This window comes from Pinus tabuliformis, chromosome J, assembly GCF_031772625.1.
Source record: "Pinus tabuliformis cultivar Carrire ecotype Pingquan chromosome J, CPIR1, whole genome shotgun sequence".
Taxonomy (NCBI): domain Eukaryota; kingdom Viridiplantae; phylum Streptophyta; class Pinopsida; order Pinales; family Pinaceae; genus Pinus; species Pinus tabuliformis.
The window spans coordinates 212,184,484-212,200,600 of NC_142295.1; the positions used below are offsets into that span (position 1 = coordinate 212,184,484).

The 16,117-nt window shown below is 39.0% G+C and overlaps 1 protein-coding gene across 1 annotated transcript in view; it reads right to left on the bottom strand.

Moving 5' to 3' along the window:
* Positions 1–12,457: 12,457 nt before the first annotated feature.
* The window catches only part of PDX2 (pyridoxine biosynthesis 2), a 109,150-nt gene continuing 105,490 nt past the window's right edge, over positions 12,458–16,117 (bottom strand). The window contains exons 6-7 of the mRNA XM_089377494.1: positions 13,036–13,133; positions 12,458–12,886 (exon numbers count right to left, since the gene is read on the bottom strand). Coding sequence (XP_089233620.1) covers positions 12,733–12,886; positions 13,036–13,133 — 252 coding nt within the window. The 3' untranslated portion in view covers positions 12,458–12,732. The remainder of the gene's footprint in view (positions 12,887–13,035; positions 13,134–16,117) is intronic.

A 16,117-nucleotide genomic window follows, 5' to 3' on the forward strand; every position in this document is an offset into this window, starting at 1 on the left:
ATTCATCATTTCTCCCACATCATTCCACATTTCCATTCTGGGTCCACATAGGGCCAACCTCCCTATCCCCTTTCCCACACCTTAGGTCAAGCCTAGAATGATGCCCCGGAGGTTGAAGCAGCGAAAAGAAAAAGAAAAAAGCATAATTGGCCACATTTAACAGGAAATTGTACCACAAAATCAAAAGATGGCCATGGAAAAAATAATAAGCACGTGGGCAAAATCCAATACATGAGCTCTACCCCAATCCATGGTTATCACCCTTATTCCATAGGCCCTAGATGAGCCTCCTTTACCATTCAGGAATCTATGATTGTCCCAACCCCTGAAGGGCAATGAACCGCCCTACCTAAAAGAGGGTAATCATTGCTATATCTTACACATCATGCTCTTGTCCTTTGAGCCCTGAGCAGTTAGTGAAAAAAAATTCATAAAAGGCAAAAGACATATAAAGATGGGTGGAAAAATCAAGGCCAGGGCACCACATGTACCACAATTGCTCCCTCCTACACATTACATACCCATGTGGCTTCCCCTTATCCAACTACCCCTATGCCCCAATGTGTGGCCCAGGGTTGCCCCTTTCATTCCCTATTACTTATTTATCACTTGCCACCCCCATTAGAGGGATGTACCTTGGACATACTATCCCTTTTAAGGGCTGAAACCACCTAATAAAGTACTTGGTTAACTCCCTTTGGAGCTTAGAGACACTAGCACATGCCAAAGTCCACTACGAAAGGGCATGCCACTATGAAGTGCCCACTTTGTTATCCATGATTTGTAAACTCTCTTACCTAAATATTTTAATCAATGGTTATACTGGAAGCCTAGGGGACGCATTGGATCTTATGCAGGATTACAGGGGGTTTCCATTTGGGTTTGGTCTCCCTATACAAGATCCTAACCCCCAGAGGTCTACATTGGCACATATAGGGTGTGCGTAGAGATCCATTGGTATGCACAACATCAGACAACACTCCACGGATCTTCATCGATGCTCAGAGACTACTAGCAATCCACTTTTGGGATGATGGTGATATGCTTGGTACATTATGCCCAGCGAGCCCCCACAAGATCCCCACACTCTTGGCAGGTGTCCCAGGACTTGTACGATGTCATGGCAACATCCATTCCATCACTCGGACCCTTGCAGAAGATCTACAGGGATCTCAAATGCATATGGATACCCATGGGGTCATTTATGTGCCCTCAAACCCACTAGGAGCACCATAGGTCTACTACTTGGAGAACAAGGGGACACCCCGTTGTCCATTATATTCTGAGGAATATATTCCTCAATATGGCACTTCAAGACATTATTAAGCCTTTGGAGGGCCCCACGACATGTACATATTATTATTTGGCTCCTTGTGAGCTAGTTTGGTGGGCTTATCACCAATAGGCGTTTTATTTGCACATTATTTTATCATTAGGGGCTAATGTAGGCCCATAGGCTAATTCGAACTCCTTAGGAAGCTATACATTGATGTTAGATACATTCATTTGGATCATCACTTGACTTGGGATCTCTCTATGTTTAGAGAACTTCATACTTTTTCCTTGGAGGATTATTTTGAATGATGGATGAATTTTGATGTATGGATTTGGGCTACTTCTATCTTAGATCTTCTTATTTGCAAACGAAACGCTGGTTGGATATACTCTATAATGTTGGAAGTAAATTTTAACATCGTTATTCTTGTTGCTGCACATTGCTAAAATTAGGGCTAGTTACTGCATAATTGAAATGTGGAATTAAGCATGTTTTAGCTAATTTAATGTGGCCAATGTTATATGAATGAAATGTCCTAGAGATTATTTGTCTCAATAAGCGTGCATCATTTTCTTTGAAGTATAAATGGCTTGAAGGTCACTTTTCTTTTATTTCTCTCAACATTGGATGAAGTTGACTTTTCGGGCCTCCTTGATCAAGGAACCAAGTTCTTACTCATCATCATCCTTGACTCCATATCCCCAAGTGAATTAGGCATTGATCCCTTAAAAAGGGTGATCATAACCCTCTTTTTACCCTTTTCCCCTTTTTGCCTAGGTCTAGCCCCATTAGCTCACCTAGGGCATCAATTTCTCGGGAATTGACCCAAGGAAATTTTTTTAGCTCCTATAGGCTACTGCGCTGATGGGTCCCCTCCCTCTCCTTCAAATTTGAGGCAATTATAATGGTGGAATCTTCGAGAATCCCAAGCCCTACTTCTAGGATCTAATTTTGCTTAGGCATCCCCAAGGATAGACCTCAACAAGATCAATTCAACCTTTTGAAATAATTATTCTTGTTTGGTCCTTTAATTTCACCTTGTCTAGGATAGGAACATCATTGGTTGCTACATTCCATCCCCGAACCTGAATTCGGTCCACTTGGCCCCATGTGGTCTCACTTCTCAATAAAGATTTTTTGTCAAGGGCCAATTGGGAATCCAAGTTTCCCAAAGATTATAGGAATTGAGAACCTCATCTATAAGCCTATTCCTTCTCCCTCAACCCTCTAATCCTCACCCCTTACCCTTAGAGGACCAAGTCCCTTGCTTAAAGAGCAGGCAAATTCCATTCTTCACTCCATCCTTGGGAAATGGTTTCTAGGGTCACTTCCCACCTATCCATTGACATATACTTTACAAGTGATCCCTACACTATCGAGACTCCTCCCATCATTGAAAGTTCATAAAGAGAATGGAGACTTAACTATGGTGATAGTGGGCTAAGCCTCCACCGTTGCCCTCAACCTAGCAGTTGCCTTCTTAGGAACCCCTTTTAGGCCCCGTGTTGGTTTGAGTGGTAACAGTTCTGGCACTGTTGTCGGGGGCACAAGATGTGTGTTTCGTTCCCCGTATGACATATTGACATATCATTATTGGATACTCCATTGGAAGAACAAAGCCCTAGTTCTTCATTGAGCTTTAAAGTTAATGCTTGTAGAGTGAAGCAAGCATCTATCAAGGCACCTCAATTCACCCTGGCGACTCCATTATAATTTTAATATGCAAAATCATAGAGGATGGAGATTTCTCTTAGTCCTATATTTGAAAAACTAAATAACCAAGAGATTCAAGAGATGCAAAAGAAAGTTGTTGAACATGCACAAACTTTTCAAATTATTTTGAAGAGCATGGATATGGAATTCATGCTCAGGTTTTATAGGTCGCAAGAAGTACAACTCGACATAGTAAGGTGTGCTTACAAAGAGGATCCTAGTCGTCTCCTTGACCTTGCTCACATAACTTGTGTCGTGAATATTTTGGATAACCTCATTAATATGAAAAGGAATACCTCATTTGGGGATGACAAAGAGGTGTATCCCAAGAGCCTCCAAGTCACGAAAGAAAGAATGGATGAATATAGTAGGTCATGCAGGGAGGTAGTAAGGGAATATAATTCTAATGAAGTTTTCTCTTGCTTATATGATGAAGAAGTGAAGCTGCATAAGATGAAATGTGAATATAAGGAGAACCCTACTAACGCTCTACTCCTTGAAGCATACTACCAAAATCATGTAACAAATACCTTAGCCATTGTTCTTTAAGAGAAGAGAGAAGAAGAGAAGTCCCGCTTATCGACCAACCAAGATGAAGATGACCTTGAGGATCTCAGTGATGAGCAAGAAGATGAGTCCTCATTGGGGCTGCAGGATGGACAAGATGATTTTGAGAGTACATTTGTTGAGGAGAATGAAGTTATGGAAAGTAGGGCCGAGACTGACTTTACCTTTCTCAAGGATATCACTCTTGATGAATCCCCTTTTGAAAACCTTGAGGAAGGTGATCCCGTAAGCTCCTTGGAAAGTGACATTGGAGATTATTTCCTCATTAAAAAGGAGAAGTGGGAAATTGTTGGGCCCCAATTTGATTGTGCTCCAATTTATGATACTGACAGGGAAGATGAGATTGAGATTGGTTCTTCCTTTATCCCGAACATTACTTGCAATGACATATCCATCGATACCTTTGGGAAAGAGTATTATTATTTTCCCTTGCATGAAGAAGGACAGTTGGAAATGATTGATTCTCCTTTTAACGAAAGCCCAATCTTTGATGCTTATAATGAGGAAAGCAATGAGGCTCCCACCTACCCACCTCATGGCTATGTATTCAAATCACTTGAGCCTCTAAATTGTGGAGAAGGAAATCCCATCAAATATGACACTTTGCCCTCCCCTTTGCCTTCCCCTCTTGTTCATCACCTTGAGTCTCCCTCAAGTAATTTCCTCATCTCTTTTGATATGACCTTCAATGACAATGCCCCTTTTCCCCTTTCTGAATATGGTGTCAAGGAGGAACCCTTCATTGAATATACTTTATCCCCTTTGACCCATCATCAGGATTATGATCACTCCGCGACCTCCCCTCCCCGCTGTGACCATCACATTGAGAGACCTATTTGTTGCACTCCTTTCTCTCACCCTTCGTTCCCCTCTCATCACAACCATGTGACATCCTCAAAGCATGATATTACAAGCAGTGATTGTGATGAGGAGTTCTCAAGAGTGAGCATTCATTCCTCCATTTTGTACCTAAAAGGGGAGCCCTAGACCTCTAGAATGACCAGTTTTCTTTCTCCTAGGACCTCCCTCTACCTCGAATGGAGATCATATTTTCCCACCTCCCACTCACCTCATCTGCCATGTGACTATGTCCTCATTCAATTTGGGGGTTGCTACATGAGTAATCATATTGGCAGACATATGTATATTGATGTGATGATATGTTGGTTGCACTGGCTTTATGATTACACTTAGTATTAACATTACTATATGCATGTTAGGGTAGGATGCATTGCATGCTGATTTTCCTCATTAGAACTAACCGCATATGATGTTTCTCATGATAGATTAGATTTAGGTTTGAAAAAAAAAATTGCATATTTTATTTCTTGTTGGTTTATGGGCTAACATTAAGCATGGGTGATCATAAGACACTGTGAAAAACATGTTGCCCCGTGGCTTTGACCTTTTACATGTGAAAATAACAGGTCTACAGTGACCAAGAGATTGTTGGGGTTCTCGAGACCTCCTATTCGAGCATCCTCGTCCACTTCTTCAAGAGATCACGTCCCAGTTGGAGCGAGATGTTACCCACCACTTCCTGGTTGATATCCCCAAGATAAATTTTTCTCCATGATGGACCTCAGTTGGCAACCAGCAAACCCTTGCAGCCTCTTGCTAGCTCGTTGTGCCATTTATCTGCCACCTGAGCCAACGATGTGATCCCTCACCCCCTGTATTGATCGTATGTTTGAAGGTGGACCTTCCGAATCTAAAGGTATGTCATGTCATTTGGTAATTAAGTATTGGATTTATTTTTTATGGATACTTCTGGGTATGAATTGATGGGGGGATTTGATGAAAAAGGTAGGCTTAGTTTTTGCTCTTGTCCCCTTGATCTCTTTTGGATGATTACCCTTGGATCTTAGTCATGTGGGATCTCCTTTATCGACCATTTGATTCTAGGGTGTTACTACTTGGGAAAACCCGACTTTGGGTGTGTGGTCCCACTCCTTTATCTGCATATATTACTCCCCTTCACTCACTATACCCCCATTTATCATTTCTCCCACCTGGGTCCACATTTCCATTCTAGATCCACATAGGGCCAACCTCCCTATCCCCTTGCCCCCACCTTGGGTCAGGCCAAGAATGATGCCTTGGAGGTTGAAGCAGTGAAAAAAAAAAAACATAATTGGGCACATTTAACGGGAAATTGTACCACAAAATTCAAAAGATGGTCGGGGCAAAAATAAATAGCACATGGGAAAAAGTCAATACATGAGCTCTACCTCAATCCATGGTCATCACCCTGGGTTCCATATACCCTAGATGAGCCTCATTTATCATTCAGGAAACCATGATTTTCCCAACCTCTAGAGGGCAATGAACTGCCCTACCTAAAAGGGGGTAATCACTGCTATATCTTACACATCATGCTCTCATCCTTTGAGCTCCAAGCAGTTAATGAAAGAAAATTCATAAAGGCAAAAGGCATATAAAGAAGGGTGGAAAAATCAAGGTCGAGGTACCTCGTGTACCACGATTGCTCTCTTCTACACATTACATACCCAGGGGTGGGCTACCCCTTATCCAACTACCCTTATGCCCCAATATGTGGCCCAGGGTTGCCCCTTTCATTCCCTATTCCATTCCACTTATTTATCACTTGCCACCCCCATTAGAGGGATATACTTTGGACATACTATCCCCTTTAAGAGTTGAAACCACCTAATAAAGTACTTGGTTAACCCACTATGGAGCTTGGTGACACTAACACATGTTAAAGCCCACTATGAAAGGGCATGCCATTATGAAATGTCCACTTTGTTATCCATGATTTGTACTCTTTTACCTGATTATTTTAATGATTGGTTGTACTGGAAGCCTTGGGGACGCATTGGATCTTATGCAGGATTACAGGGGGTTTCCATTTGAGTTTGGTCTCCCTATACGAGATCCTAACCCTCAGAGGTCTACATTGGCACATATAGGGTGTGCATAGAGATCCACTGGCCTCCACAGTAACAGACAACACTCCACAGATCTTCATCGATGCATGGAGACTACTAGCGATCCACTTTTGGGATGATGGTGATATGCTTGGTACATTATGCTTAGCAAGCCCCCACAGGAGGCCCACACTCTTGGCAGGTGTCCTAGGATTTGTACGATGTCATGGCAACATTCATTCCACCACTCGGGCCCTTGCAGAAGATCTACATGCATCTCCGATTCATATGGAAACCCCTGGGGTCATTTATGTGCCCTCAAACCCACTAGGAGCACCACAGGTCTACTATTTGGAGAACAAGGGGCCACCCCCTTGTCCATCATATTCAGAGGAATTTATTCCTCAGTATGGCACTTTAGAACATTATTAGGCCTTTGAAAGGCCCTACGACATGTACATATTATTATTTGGCCCCTTGTGAGGCTTATTTTTACACTTGTGAGCTAGTTGGGTGGGCTTGTCACCAATAGGGGTTTTATTTGCATATTATTTTATCATTAGGGGCTAAAGTAGGCCCATAGGCTAATTCGAACTCCTTAGGAGGCTATATATTGATGTTAGATACATTCATTTGGATCATCACTTCACTTGAGATCTCTCTATCTTTAGAGAACTTCACAATTTTTCCTTGGAGGTTTATTTTGGATGATGGATGAATTTTGATGTATGGATTTGGGATATTTCTATCTTGGAGCTTCTTATTTGCAAACGAAACGCTGGTTGGATATACTCTATAACGTTGTAAGTAAATTTTAACATCTTGGTTTTGCACACTGCTAAAGTTAGGGCTACTTGATGCATAATTGAAATGTGGAATTAAGCATGTTTTAGCTAATTTAATGTATGTGTCAATGTTATATGAATGAAATGTCCTAGAGATTATTTGTCTCGATAAGCTTGCATCATTTGCTTTGAAGTATAAATGGTTTGAAAGTTGTTTTTCTTTTCTTTCTCTCAACATTTGATGAAGTTGACTTTTCAAGCCTCCTTGATCAAGAAACCAAGTTCTTACTCATCATCATCTTTGACTCCATATCCCCAAGTGAATTAGGCGTTGATCTTTCAAAAAGGGTGATCATTTTAACCCTCTTTTTACCTTTTTTCTCTAGGTTTAGCCCCATTAAGTCACCTAGGGCATCAATTTCCCGGGAATTGACCCGGGAAAAATTTTGATCTCCTACAAGCTACTGCGTTGATGGACCCCCTCCCTCTCCTCCAAATTTGAGGCAATTATAACAATGGAATCTCCAGAAATCCCAAGCCCTAGCTCTAGGATCGAATTTTTCCTAGGCATCCCCAAGGCTAGACCTCAACAGGATCAATTCAACCTTTTGAAGTACATATTCGTGTTTGGTCCTTTCATTTCACCTTGTCTAGAATAGGAACATCATTGGTTGCTACATTCCATCCCCAAACCTGGTCTGCGTCCACATGGCCCCGTGTGGTCCCACTCCTCAATAAAGATTATTTGTCAATGACTATTTGGGAATCCAAGTTTCTCAATGATTATGGGGATTGAGAACCTCGTCTATAAGTCTATTCCTTCTCCCTCAACCCTCCAATCCTCACCCCTTACCCCTAGAGGACCAAGTCCCTTGCTTAAAGAGCAAGCAAGTTCCATTCTTCACTCCATCCTTGGGAAAGGGTTTCTAGGGTCACTTCCCACCTATCCATTGACATATATTTTACAAGTGATCCCTACACTACCGGGCTCCTCCCATCGGTGAAAGTCCATAAAGAGAAGGGAGACTTAGGTGTGGTGACAGTGGGCTAAGCCTCCACCGGTGCCCTCAACCTAGTAGTTGCCCTCTTAGAAATCCCTTTTAGGTCCACTGTTGGTTTGAGTGGTAACATGTCCCATGATGGACATTCTTATATACCAGATGTTTTGATTATTTCGTTGTGTATACGAAATTTGTTCGTTACATTGGTATCAGAGTTGTTCGATCTTTTGGCCGTTCAACCACTACATAAAGCCAGTCTGGTCCAACCTTCAGTCATCAATTTTAGTTAACTTTGTTGTCATCGTGATGGAAGCGTTTCACTACACCGTGTTGGAGATTCTGCATTTTTCATCAAGCCCTCGGCCATTAACCCCAAAAAAACGAAAAGATTAAAAAATATATATCTATAAATATATATATATATATATATATATAGATAGATACACTAAAAAAATCAATATATATATATACTAAAAAAAAATCAAAAAAATATTTATAAATAAATAAGAAGGAAAATAAATAAATTTAAAAAAAATAAATAAATAAATAAACCAATTTACCTAGACATCGCCACAATTTTAATTTTTAATTGCAACTGACAACCCAGCTCACCACCACAACTAACAGTCCGACAAATTCACAGCCACAACCCCAGCGATCATCCCTCATACACCGGCTCTCATACACCGGCGACACACCACCACCTCTCTTGTCCACTCACAACCCCCACACAGCCGTTGCCATCGACGTCCAACGCCACCCTCACTAGGCCACCACACTACAGTGCCATCCCGTCAACACAGCCCGACGACCATCAGCGGCCACAGCTGTTATCATGTTCAACATTGTCTTAAGTCTAACCAGCCTTCTCGTTTCCTTGTTCTGCGTTCCTCCCCAGTCCAGTGAATCTGTAACTTCTCCACCGTTATTGCCGACCGCTTCTCCCATTGTCGTATAGCCGATTTCCAACCCGACTAATTCACAACTGCCATAGTCGATACTATACTCGCATCCGCAAACCATTCAATAAGAAATTTACAGGAACCAAAAATCTAGAAAAAAAAACATTAGATGTTGCACAAAGGTTGTGTTTCTAATCCAACAATTAGATAATCTAAGGTTTTAGAAAAAGATAAAGTGGTTGTCGAAGAAAGAATTCATGTATGTTATACGCAGCAGTTGTTTCATTCGCTTGTACACACCGCAAATAGGAATTAAATTTCCCTATGCAATAGTAATGTCGCGGTCAACCAACACACTACTGTCGTTTCAGGTTAAATGTGAATTAAAAATTAATATTTAAATCTTAAAATGCCTTAAATTAAGGTTGGTGAAGGGTGGTCCAACAATTTTTTGAATTATTTCCATTATACTATTAAGTTGAAAAGAGAAAATGATAATTAAAAGTGAAAGCGAGTTTCAGTTTATTATTATTATTAAAACAGAAATGCAATAAGGTATTCAATAGTATTGGAAAAAAAGGAGAAGCACTATTGAAGTAAGAGGTGAAAAAGTAATTGACGTACTTTCAACAGATAAGGATTATAAGGATTCATTAATAAAGTTTGAAGGTTATATATAGCCGTTGTTTAACATACTTTTTTGTCTTTAAAGTTATAGAAATTCCAGCGATGTTTTGAAAAATCCTGGTAGGGATTTTTGTAAATCCAAGTAAAAGTTGTTTAAATTCACAATTTTAGGTGCCTTGGACGTTTTTGATGATGCTGAATCCATTTCCACCATCAAAAACAGGATTCAAACACTGCCTCTACAAGATATTTTGAATTTTTTTGCCCGGATTCCGGCCACTTTTGGTTGTCCAGGGAATTCCTCCACCTCCATAGATGACTCCATATATATATATATATATATATATATATATATTCAAGTAAATAGTTAGAGTTAAAAGTTCAGAAGAAAAGCAAAAATATGCATGCCACAAAGAATTGTGGTTTCTTTTCAAATGTAGGGATATTCTAATTGTCAAGAGTCATTTAGAAAAGAAATTGTTGTTTACACAAAATGTTACAAAACTTTTACTTTAGTTGAACATTTAAGCGATACATTTAATAAATATATATATATATATATATATATAAGTGATACACAAAAACAACCATTAGCAAGAGATATAAAACAATTAATGACAATATTAATGACATGCGGATTTTAATAAAGAAATGAAGAAAATGAAATCCAAATTGCAAGTTAAAATCTCATCATCACCCCTACGAAAAGATGTAATCTAGTGTACCGAAAAATTGCAGTTGGAAGATCAAGAGAAAGACAAGAAAGTGTTACAACAAAAATATAAAGATCTTGTGAAAATGCATTACAAGGAAATAATGGAAAAAGATAAAGAAATTTCTCATTTTAAGGACCACGCTGAAAAATTACTTGCACAAGGCAAGAAGATTAAGGTCACAAAAAAAGAGCTCAAGAAACAATTATTAGAACAAGAAGAGGAAAATTTACATTTAAAAAAACTTAATAAAAAATTATTATAACAAATCAAAAGTTTAAAAGATGAACTAAGGGACACTAAGAATAAAATCAACGATCCAGAAAACGAAGAACTTTCATGTCTAAGGAATCATAATCAAAACATTCATACACAAATAAAAAAACTTAAAGGTGACAAGAAATCGTTAAAAGACAAGTTAAAACAACTTACTCAAGAAGAAGTATCGAAGTCCCCAGTCATAACAATCCAAGTTGATGATAAAGGAATCCGAACCAATTAATATCACAACTCAAGAAGAGGATAAACCAATCGAAGTGAAGACATATTTAGATGTTGTTGTTCAAACAAAAAATTTATAAGACGAAGATCCAATGATTAAACAAATGATTTCTGTCTCTAAAAGGAATCAGATACCTCCAATAAACCAAGAAAACGCTACAAACGGGTTAAGGAGAGATCAGATCATAAAAACCCCTTACAGACATCCAAATCACAAAAGTAGACATCTCAATCACTCTACAAATCCATATCACTCAGATCATAAACAAGTGACTTATATTCCAAAGAATATCGTTGTCACCACAATTCAATCTTCTGATAAAAAGTCATCTAAAGTATCCAATAACCGCAAGATTCCACAAAATATTCATTTAGGATGGTCAGATCCCTTCTCAGTGCAACAATTTTGTTTATCACTTAGAAGATCCTATCATAATGTATCAACGAAGACGACAACTCGAAGAACTGTTAAAGATAAAAATAAATCACAAGACAAAGAAACAGATGACACGTCTTGTCAAAATAAGATTTGAGAACAAAGCTTTTTGAAGAAGAAAAAAAATAATGTAAATATAGTAATGATTAATTAGTGATCATGAATTACTAATTAGTACTAAAGAGGTATGTCTAAAGGGATATGACCATCCATGAATAGGCACCTATCTAAATATAAGTGGGCCTTATTTGTAACAATCATCATATCTATTGTATTCAAACATTTCTTATATAATATATTATTTGTCCCATGATGGACATTCTTATATACCAGATATTCCAAGTATTCCATTGCGTATACGAACTTTGTTCGTTACAATCACCATGGAAGTTGTTATGGTGGGCAAGAGAAACTTCAAACAACAATAAAAAAAAACTGACTGGACTGGCCCAAGCCAGCAAGCTTCCAGCACAGAAGACAATTACTAGGAATCTGATCCTAGTTGGCTGAAGTGTGATGGTAGACCTTCTCTCCATGGCTAAACCTGTCCACTTTTGAACTCATTGAATTACAAAAATCTGAGATCAATTGGTAAAAAGTGAGAACCCAAAAGATGGCAATAATAAGTATACAGCTCTTGGATCTTGGTCTTCTGTCAGATGTTTGTAGCAATTTTTTCATTCAGAAGCCAGTTCTAAGCTTCACTGGAGTAGTGAGGACAAACTTGATGATACTCTCCCATTTTCACGTTTTTGTGATTAGCCACTTTGCTTAAGCGGATTCTTACATTAATTGGAGGCATTTTGGTGTTATGTAGGTCTTTCTTATATCTTCTGCCCTTAAGATCTAGACTCTAAACATTCCGAATTTTGTTACTCGTCTTGCACATAGGGGCCTGGTTTAAGAAGATATATTTACCATTGAATCCTTGTAAATGCTGTATCTTTCTATGTCAGTAGAATGAAATTTTTTAAACCAAAAACAAAAATCAGAACTAACAATGTGAACGAAACAAGTAATTAGTAAGTGAAAAACACCCACAACATACACAATTAACTGACATAAATATGAGAAATATTATATACAATGTTACAGGATCACCTGCAAAATTTCCTATGGAAAATAAGAAAGAGCCATGTGGCATGCAAATAACCAAAAAAAGGGAGGCAATATGAAGTGAAGATTCAACAGTAAATGAATCTCTATTACCAACACTAAAGAGAACGAATTATTATCAATTTGCAACAAATAGCATTTGAAATTAACAAGAATATCCAATTAGGATGAAAGAATTCAGTCATCAAGGAAGCTACACAAATTTCATAGCTCAAAACTTAGTACTTCTGTTTGTCGAAAAATTGGGAGATCTCTAAGTTGGGGAGATGACACAGAATTTTCTGGACTTTGCTTTACTTTGACAGGTACCAAGCTTTGATCTCCATTCTCACTTAGCATCTTCAAAAAATAGCTGTGCCTGAAAATTAACTTATAGAGGTCACATGGACTGAACATCAAACTCAAATAAAAACAACGCAGCTAATAAAACCTCATGTCTAGCAGTATTTTTTGCTGTTTTTATATTCAGAATTTAGAGTTTAATTATTATCAACTGAATCACCATACCAACGAGTATCTGATGTCAACTCTGGATGAAAAGCTGTTGCCAGTAAATTCCCCTGCTTTACAGCTACAATAACTTTTTCTCCTGCTTGATATTGTCCCTACAAAAATGGGTTGCAAACAAGGTGACCTTAAAATACTCTTAAACACTATATAGCACCCAGACAAATTTCCCTTCTCTAAATTCAAATGCAAAATAAAGATGAGTTCAAAACAAAGCTGAATGCATCAAACTTACTGTTATACTGTCAACTTATTTCTCATGCAAAATTACTTGATTTCAAATTCAGTTTATGGAGTAAATAGAATCGCGGAGCAGTTCCCCCACTCTGATACCATCCTAGAGAAATGGTCTAAGAGCCCAAGATAAATCAAAGGCAGATCATCAGATAAAAGATAGGCACTAGATCTATTGTGGAGAAGCTCCCGTGGGGTAGAAAATTTTACTCTCAGTGACATTGCTTTGTTCTTGTGTGTCACATGTTGCGTCACATTGAGGTGCTAGACCCATTTATATAGTGCTTAGCTCTAGCATAACTACTGCATTAATTACAGACCACTAGGTTACCTTCTAACTACAAAATTAATAAGGGACTACTAATACCACCTTCTGACTACCATATTAATAAGGGACCACTAAGGTCACCTTCTAACCACCAAATTAATTATAGCCCATTCGGGCCTTACATCAGTGGCACTTACTGTCCACTAAGTCAAGATTGGCTAACACATTTCCAACATGTGTGAAGTGTTAACTTTTGGGGTTACTCCAAAAGCCTTTTCGCCTTTGCTAAGAGAGCACCATGTCTCCTAGGCCCTTGGCAATGCGTCATGGATAGATGGATGGTTTAGTTTTATTTGATGCTTGACGTTGGCTAAAAAGCTGGCATAGTACCCTAACCAAGGAGGTTGCTAATTGATCAACATGTTGACTATCCCATCGGGTGCACACAATGGGGAGTTGGTCGCTCAATTAGAGGATATACCTACCTAAGAAGAGGAATGTTGGCACTTGGAGGGAGGACTCTTAGCCCTTGGAGATTGAGGCCATGTGATATAACCCTCAAAGATTGAACACTTGACTTGATGATGCTTAGGTTGTGAAGCATACTTCATGGTGGTTGGTGATGGACCTGAACACATATGTTGAAGAAGAGGAGCATTAGAGCTTTGTGGCCACTTTGGCATACATGAGGGTAGCATGAGGACAATTGGATGGTGGACCACCATGAAAGGGGGAGCAATGGACTAATGACTTGTTGCAGAGCACACCATCTTGGAGGAGGGGCATTGGGCCCAAGGATGATAATGCTTAGAGGGTGTTTCACTTTGTGGGTTCGATAAACCCTAGTTTGACACATGTACATCCGTATATTGTAGAGCACTCCATATGGGGTTGCCTTGTTGGTTACACATATGGACACGTGTCCTTATTGTATGCTAGCCTCCCTCACTTGTATATATAAGGGAGGTGAAAGCTCTTGTATTCATTATCATCATTGTACTTTTCTTTGTACTTGTCTTGAAGACGTTAGGGCTCATGAGAAAACACTAGGACAATGACATTAGGGTTCATGATAAAACCTCAGGAGAAGACAAAGAGAGAAAAAGTCATGGATATTCAAGTAGAGAATATTCTTTGTGTGATGCTAGTGTTTGCTCTTGTGATGACTCGGATTTGAGCTATGCATATAAACCTTAGAAAAGAACATGACATTCGAGGTGATGATATTTCTTGTGGCTCTTGCTGTAGCACTAGGGTGTCTACCCTAATAGAAGACATGAAGTGGAGTTGATGCACTACATGATTTTGGAGCCTTGCTTTTTTGGGATGTAATGCTAGGCAAATATCATAGAGAGATGAGCTTGATGTGATGCCTTGCTTAGAAGAAGACTCAATTATTGTATTTTGATGTTCCATGGAGGTCTTTGTGCTTGTGTTGATACAAGAGTTGAAGATCTATTGTTTGAAGGCTCAAACACTAGGATGGACATAAGTGTGAGAGTTGTCTTGCCATGTGCTTGTGTGGTACAAAATGACCAAGGTTTGCAAAGCTTAAGGAAGACAACTGAGCCAGTGCGGAAAGCTTGTGTGATACAAGTTTCTTGAAGTCATGGACTTGCCAATGTTGATGCTTGCTTGTTGTGGATCTATAAGGTGGCTAAGATTTTTGTCGTTTCCATAACAAGGGTTTTGGAGAGCTTGAAGAATTGTACCAATGTGTGAGGCACTATGAGTATGTATATATACTTCATTTCCATCTCATATATATATATATGAATATGAAGTTTTTAGGTGTCCAAAATTGTGTAATTGTAGATTTGATTTTCAATTTGCATTGTCTTGTTGATTTGATAATTTTCAACACCAGTTCATGCTAATTTAACATAACTAGGGGTTGAAAGTGGTAAGTGATTTAACATATATCTCAAAGATAACAGGGAAGATTTACAGATGTGAATCTACAGTAATTCAAGTGATTTCAGATATAGTTTATGCTTGGAAAAGAGTGACCTTAGCACTTGAACTTGTTGGCATATTTTTGGTATCTTTTCTCTTGGGCTGTCTATAGTGTTGGTTGAGGTGCGATGAAATATTATCCACTGTTAGCTAGTTGTAAATTAATGTTTCAGATCAGCCTTAAGGGTGAAGTTCAAAGGGATTAGATCTGGGAAACCTCCTCCTAAGGTGAATGTTTTGTTTCGCATTAATAGTCAAAGAACAGAGAAAATTTTACGTTGTAACAAAGCCATATTGCGGAAATCATTCTTTTGCTGAGGAGGGAGTTGGCATTTCAATTGCATTGTACCTGGGTGTGGTAACTTGACCTTGTTAATGTTGATTACATGGTGAAACACTAGTGTGTTTGAGATGAGCACTTTCACCTGTGAAGGTTTTGATGGGCTGAAACCTTAGTTCCTCTGGTGATGAGAGTACGATTTCATTTGGGATTGGTGGTATATCGACTACATGGATGGCTGTTGTGGATTTATTTGCAGTGGGCGTGATCCTTAGGAAGATGTGCGATAGGTGGCTAATTCGTTCAAAGGGTTGCCAATATGCTTACTCATGATAGGTGGTGGA